The 7184-nt window shown below is 35.1% G+C and overlaps 1 protein-coding gene and 1 long non-coding RNA gene across 3 annotated transcripts; one reads left to right on the forward strand and one right to left on the reverse strand.

Annotated features, from left to right (window-relative positions):
- The first annotated feature begins 223 nt into the window (after positions 1–223).
- LOC129285110 (uncharacterized) lies at positions 224–6848 on the forward strand. Its single transcript, XR_008587084.1, has 2 exons — positions 224–484; positions 5368–6848. It is a non-coding gene; the product is annotated as an uncharacterized LOC129285110 (long non-coding RNA).
- Positions 2843–6748, reverse strand: LOC129285106 (G-type lectin S-receptor-like serine/threonine-protein kinase At1g11330). Of its 2 annotated transcripts, XM_054920662.1 has the most exons (8): positions 5420–6748; positions 5217–5324; positions 4468–4616; positions 4181–4391; positions 3752–3989; positions 3506–3665; positions 3132–3433; positions 2843–3101 (listed from the first exon to the last, which is right to left on the reverse strand). In XM_054920662.1, the coding sequence occupies exons 1-8, from the start codon at positions 6711–6713 to the stop codon at positions 3098–3100; spliced, it is 2466 nt and encodes an 821-aa protein (XP_054776637.1). In that variant the 5' UTR covers positions 6714–6748; the 3' UTR covers positions 2843–3097. The 2 variants fall into 2 exon arrangements, with proteins under 2 accessions (XP_054776637.1, XP_054776638.1); XM_054920663.1 differs by having other exon boundaries at positions 2843–3433; positions 3515–3665.
- Positions 6849–7184: the final 336 nt, after the last annotated feature.

The raw sequence follows: 7184 nt of genomic DNA on the forward strand, positions 1-7184 counted from the left end.
AGAACGTAAATTTTGTGGCATGCTGGAACTTGCAAGGAGCAAGACACTCAAGGAATTTAGCCAATAAATCAGTTTTTTAATATTTCTTTTTGCTAATATAGTCATGATTTTCCAATATTTTTTTTTTGATTTCATTTTAATATTCCCATGTGACTTCATTGCTTAACCATAAAAATAAATGATAAGGGTATTTTCTTTCTCTTTCCCTCTAAACAAAGAAAGTGTCGTTTCCTTTTCCGTCACCTCCCTTCTTTCCCCTTTTTTGAAATCCCTCCAAACAAATATGTATATCCCTCTCTTGCCCGACATTTCCATCAGCCATTTGGATTAACAATTCATTTGTAGTTTTACCATCAAAGCACCCCGCGCGAAATAGCTGCTTCGTTGATTGCGGCTCTGTTCTTCATCGGAGCTCGAGTTGCTTGAGAAGCTTTCGACGAACCAAAACGGAAGCCTCGTTATACATCGATTCTTACATTCTCTGGTGAGTTCCCTCTTTTTCTGTTTTAATTCTCCAGTCCTTTACTTGGTTCGAGTTGATTACCATTCTTTCCTGGATCTGGTTTTCGACACAAATTTTATACTAATACAATCATTTGTTTTTTTTTGGTATAGTACTGACACTTTGTGTGTACATTGCTCCTCGATGAATTAATTGGAGTAGTTAATTAACTTTTGAAATGCATTATAATATGAAGGAGACGAAATCAGCCTCCATTTGTAAACTTGCCCCTAAGCCCTATCTTAGCTTGTTTGTTTTGTTTTGTTTTGTTTTTTTGGGATGCACCCATAGTTGAGAATTCTGCAGCTGTTTGTGCATTTTTGCGAGCATAAACATACTATTATTATTTCTTAGGCACAGGGGAAGAGGTACATTTGAATGAAGATGTATATTATGCCCTCTATTGAATGGATATCTGTGGTTGTTCAGAGACAAATTGAGCATTTCTCGTTAGAAAAAATTAAAATCGTTTTTGAGACGAATGGATCATCTTTCCTATAGCATAATTATTTCTTTTAATCAGAAAATGGTTACCTTTAAATGCATGGTGAGGGAATGGATGATTTTATATGAAATGTAACTAAATTGAATGACACAAATTTTCAGTATGGTTATTAAAGGTTGATGTCTATGGCTTGAACTTCTAATTTACTTAATAATTATTAAGAATGAGTTAAAATTAATATTCGATTAGAATTAAGTAATTAGATTATACATATTATAATTATTAATATATAATATAAATAAATTTATTAATATAAATTAAGTATGACTAACTATAAATAGTTATTTTAATCATTTTAATTATATTTTTTTAAAAAATAAAATAAATTGGAAGTTGGTATCATAGCCACGAATTTCTAATAACCATATTATCCTTATTGCTTTATGCCAATGGCACCAATTTTGATCATTTGTAAGTAGGAAAACATTTTAAACAAACTCGTCTTCTAGCTCACCTATTTCTACCAAAGTATAGCATAGGCTATGTGAATCAATTGCTTCACAAATTATTTCATAAAATACAGTTTAGAAATACAAAACAATTCAACTTTAGTGCATGAGTTAGAAAACAGTACACGTTTAGAAGAACATATGCTTATCTCGTCAATTTTAATACTAGGATGTATGCTGTATGCATCAATCTAATTCTTAATTCTTGGGACTTCGACCCGAATCATAATTTGAGATCAAATCACATGATCATTGCTTCCCCATCTCAGTACCCCTGCCAAATGTCTGTCTACCACTCTTGGGTGATGCCTTTAGAGTGCATCCCCACTAGAATAACAAGGACTTGGATTTTATTCAGTATCAGGTTTTTCAAAAGATCAACAGCTGACAAAAAATTTCAGACAACACACAGGCCATTCATTTGCACATAGACGCAACCCTTTGTGTTGTTAAAGTGAATAATATAGAAGTTCCTACCCTTTCTTAAAACCTGAAAGCTTGACTTGAGCTTCCTAATGTTTTGGAGGATAGCATCAAGCTGATGATGGGGCAGGCCCTTGTCTATTATTGTACCTTCATAGCATGAGCTCCTAAAACTCCTTGTGGTTTCAAAGGCTATTGAGTCTATGCTAAGGACCATGCTTTCTCATGGGGTTAAGTAAAGGTGTGATTGATGTTCAAGTTACCATTTTCTTTATAAGTATAATGCTTGGAAGATGAGATATTTGGTGTTTTGGGGATCAACAGTGGCGGCTGGGAACAATGATAGGGTTTATCAAGGAGGAGAAAGATCGAGAATGGTCTCATAGCCATTATTCTTTGAATGCAGAGAGTGGAGATGAATCAGAGAGGCCATCAGCAAGTAGGTTATTGGTGCAATGAGAAAGAGAGAGTTGATATGAATGGATTCTTGAGACATGTGCAGTGGTTAAATAGCATGTAATGAGAAATGATTATGACGTGCAACAGGACACACGGAGACACACACAGATAAGCTGGGGGCTTAGATTGAGTTTTTTGGGTTAAAAGATAGATGATAGTAGCTGAGAAATACATTAGGTGAATGTGATCTTCTTGATAAGGCTGAGTGATTATGGACTAAAAGTTTGCAAGGCTTATAACGAAGTGTTACCAATTTCAAAGCTTTAAGACAGGTCAAAATTTCTCTCAGACAGGTTCAGCTGTTCAATGGTCAAGTTTTGTTGTTGGGCCTCTGTTCTTATAAGATGTTTGGGTAAAAACATGAGAGAAAGAATAGGCAGTTTTGACTTATTATAATGGCCAATAAGGGATTGATATCTGATTAAGTTTTGAATTATTGGGAATTGTAGCTTTCATGCAAATGATGATTGTGGAAGGATTCGGGTTCAATGAGTTAATTAACAGTATGGTTTGCAAATTGCTAAGAACTACATTCCTATTTAAATTTTTATCTGTACCATTGAATGGATTGATTGGAAGTATATCCTCCATAGATTTTGAAACATGGCAGTGCCTGAATTACAAGGAGCCAATTTAACATTTACAATTACGTTTTCACACAGGAGTTAATATTACATTGCTCAATTCCTAAAGGCACTACATAGTCGTGATAAAAGAAGTCATTGAAAACATGATTAGAAGTGAAATAACAGGATAGTTCTACCTACCCTGGATGTTTGTCGAATAGTTCTACCTACCCTGGATGTTTGTGATAGTGACATGATAATTGGAGCTAGATTTTTGTTGATTTTGGGAACTCTCTGCAAATGCAGCCTGCCAATTGATGAAGGCTGGTTGCTTGGGGAAAGGCAAATTGACAATCTTGCTGTGCAGCATTAAGATGACAGAATCCATGGTAGGTCGGTCTTTTGCAAATTCTTGCACGCACAATAATCCGATATGTATGCATTTCATCATATCCTCTTCAAACTGTGGGTTATGTATCTTAGGATCTATTAAAGGCATGATATTCTCTTCATTCCATAGTTTCCATGCCTGAAAACAGAAAATAACCATGAGCTTTAGATGTTAACTCTAATATATGAAAAGGTTAAATTTTAGAAATACAATATGTACAAATCCTATTAGACTTAGAGCTTGCTGATCATTGTAGAAGCTTGTGTTTTTCCTCCCACTAATTGTCTCCAATAGCAAAACTCCAAAACTAAAGACATCTGATTTCTCAGAGAAAATGCCTGTTATTGCATATTCTGGAGGCATATAGCCGCTGTACTTGCATTTAAACATTGAAGCAGTTAGCTCTTGGAGAATATTGGATTCCTATGCTAAATACAACGAGAAAGGTTAACTTACTATGTTCCAACTACTCTTCTTGTATAGCCTTCATCTTTGCTAACTCCAAAAATCCTTGCTGTACCAAAATCTGATATTTTAGGATTTAGCTCTTGATCCAATAAGACATTACTTGCCTTGAGATCTCTATGTATAATTCTTAGTCTTGAATCTCTATGAAGATAGAGCAAACCTCGAGCAGTTCCTTCTATTATATGATAACGCTTTTGCCAATCAAGGACATCTTGTTTGAGTGGACCTGCAATATATGCCAAGTGGAAAATACGCTTGTTGAATCACCAGAAACTAATGTTGAGGAAACTAGAATCTACAACAATGAAGCAAGTATTCCCTTTTGCTTCCCTAACTTATGTGCATATTTTTAACTAAAATCCTCTTTTCGTGAAACTGCTGTTTGGACACTTATAAAGAAAAGTAAAACTTACTAACCAAAGAGATATGCTTCCAAACTTTTATTTGGCATGTATTCGTAAATTAACATCTTTTCACCTCCCTCTACACAGCAACCAAGAAGTCTCACAAGATTGCGATGCTGAAGCTTAGAAATCACCACTACCTCAGTCATAAATTCTTCATGGCCTTGTCCTGTTACACTTGAAAGTCTTTTAACTGCAATTTCTTGTCCATCTTGCAATTTTCCCTACAAGAATATTTTTAAAACCTTTTGATAACCTTTGTAAGTTCATGGAAGATGAGCTTTATGAGGCTAGACATACTTTGTATACTGGGCCAAAACCTCCCTGTCCAATCTTATTAGCAGAATGAAAGTTGTTGGTTGAGACTGCGAGCTTTGCAAATTCAAACAGTGGTAGTTCCTTTAGCATCTCACTAGAGATTTCATTGTCTATGATTGTCAATGGTTCTTCTGTTTATGGCAATAACAAGCATTTACATTCATAATGGCAAAAGGGGGAAAAAAACAGTTCACATTTAAAAACAAAAAATCTACATCTATTGGATGGCTTCTTTTGTGGCTTTATTATGCAAACCCAAAAGTCTATTGATGTGCAGAAGACATTTCAGGTCTGGCAATATGAAAAGAGAATGTCGTAACTAATGAAAAATGCTATGCAAAATCAATTAAACTGGAAGTTGAATCAACTGTGTATATAAACGTTGGCTTTTTTTCTTCTAAATAATTCTCTTAAGTTTCCATTTTGATAACACATTACTGTATCGTCATTTCTTTTACAATTGAAAATTACTTCAGTTTCAATAGTTGAAACTGCAAGACCACATTGGTAAATGAAAATTAATGTTCTCATATACTGTAATTGTTGTCGTATACCAAAGTTCACAAAAAGGAAAAATTATAATTACAGAACAATTTCCTAAGTAGCCATGTATTGATGTTTTCTTAGAACCTCAAGATAATCAATAATACTAAATGAATTGATCTGCAACATTAGAGTTTAAATTATCCTCATCAAATCAATTGCTTGTCTTTATTCTTGAGTATAATTACCTTGATGTTTAGCGGAACATCTCCATATGACATACGCACAAGCTGCGACAAGAATTGTTCCTATTGTCACTGGAATTGAAATTATAACTGCTAAGTTACTCTTTTCTTCTGCAATACATTAAGATAAAATCATTAGTCTCATTTTTTGCAGATAAGTTGAGGGATTAGATTTCAAGCATTGAGCAAAGAAATTGATGAGTTACCTAGTTCCGAATTTGCCAGACGAATGTACAGGTTGAGACCATCATTTGAGAACCTTTGTATGTCAATCAGATTTTCACTCCACATCATACAGCCAATGCCAGCATCATAGGCGTATGCTAAGCAGGAACAGTTGTTCAAGCACTGGATTCTGCAATCTGGTAATGCTGATACAGTGAAAGTCCCATTTAGTAGGTCTGGAACCTTGGTATTCTCCAATTGCACAAACCCATCTTCATCATCATCATATCCATTCCTGGTTTCATTTTTTACTCTCTCACATTTCAATGGTTTCCTCCTTATGCACCCATTAGTCCAGTTTCCTTCATTCCATTCTTCTGCATTTCTTGGCAAAAAACCTCTCAAACAGCTACAAATTGGCTTTCTTAGTGGATCACAACTGCCAAACGATCCACAAATGCCATAAATGTCACAGTCTGATTGCTGCACTGTCCATTGAGGCACCCACTGTTTCTTATTGTCATCCCAACTATTAAATACCAATTTCCCTTCAAAGTTCAACTTATAGAATGATAATGGTAACTGGTGTATATATACAAAATATACATAGAATGTACCATTTACATTTTGTGAAGTGAATCCATAATTGAGATACTGATTGTCCAAATTGGGTATACCAATGAAGATTCGACCGTCCCACGGACCTCCACGCCAATATGTGTGACTGTTTTTCCAAATGAATGGTTGAGGAATTATAGTAGGTTGAATAGAAGCAGCAAAGCTTCCCATGGATGGATCAAAAGGGCTCTTCCATGATGTCAACATGAATTTCTGACCTTCTTGTGCATTAGAACCATCATTATTGTGTAGCAGTGTTGTGTCAGAAAGATGGTCGAAGCTTTGCCATATAACTTTTCCTGTGATGTTGTTCAGCAGCACAAGATTTCCAGAATCCTGCAGCTGCAAAGTGACATGGGACGTGTCATTATCTGATCCATCTGATGACCAAACAACATGTTCCTTTCCATCTTGGATCACCAGATTGCCATTTTCAGATATCTTGAGAATCCCAGAAGAATCTGTGAGTGGTTCGTTTCTGTTAGCCACCCATACCACACTGGTTTTTAACATGTACCAAATTCCTAGGTAACGATTGGATGAATTCTTGGGGCTGAAAAATCCAAGTGTGAAATTGGTGCTATTAGAGATAAGAGTATCAGGATCTTTCATGCTCTCAGATGCTGTAAGAATATCTAAGCCAGAGGCTAAAGACGAAAAATAGTAAGCACACAGGAGGAAAATTCCTAAAAATTCTTTATAAACTCTGATACCCATTGGATTAGTAATTCTCCACCCAAAAAGAGATGGGCCTTTTGTCTTCTGTTTCTACCCTTTTAACAATCTTTCTTTATGGGTTTTTGCCTTTTAAATGGGTTCATGAAGCATAAATTTTTCAATCGACGGTTCATAGTTTTTCTCTTTGCTCTTGATGAGTACTATTTTCTTGTTGAGAAAGTTACTAATCTGACTTTTCTTTCCCTTTTGATTTCAACTCTTCCTGAAAATGCATTAAGAATTTAATATCACTTAGAGTCAGGAAGTTCCATGCAATCTAATGCAAATAATTATCACGATCGTTATCTGCCGTGCACTAATTTGCAGCTTTACATGTCACCACCTGCGGAACTCCGCTAACTCTTCCAATATCTCATTAATTTGTCAAACAAAGATCATATTGTCTTAGTCAAGAAAATATGAATTTTCCATTCTAAATATTTAAATAAATTTTGCAGCACTCAATTTGTT

The sequence above is a fragment of the Prosopis cineraria genome, unplaced genomic scaffold, assembly GCF_029017545.1.
Source record: "Prosopis cineraria cultivar Desert tree isolate PC_DT_omini unplaced genomic scaffold, ASM2901754v1 PC11, whole genome shotgun sequence".
NCBI classification, from domain to species: Eukaryota; Viridiplantae; Streptophyta; class Magnoliopsida; order Fabales; family Fabaceae; genus Prosopis; species Prosopis cineraria.

Excerpts from the sequence above, each read along its gene's own strand:
- LOC129285106 (XM_054920662.1), bottom strand. The coding sequence starts at position 6,713 with ATGGGTATCAGAGTTTATAAAGAATTTTTAGGAATTTTCCTCCTGTGT. Across the intron at positions 3,990-4,180 it reads TTTGGAAGCATATCTCTTTG|GTCCACTCAAACAAGATGTC; the intron begins GTTAGTAAGTTT and ends CATATATTGCAG. Across the intron at positions 3,434-3,505 it reads TAATAGGATTTGTACATATT|GCATGGAAACTATGGAATGA; the intron begins GTATTTCTAAAA and ends TTCTGTTTTCAG.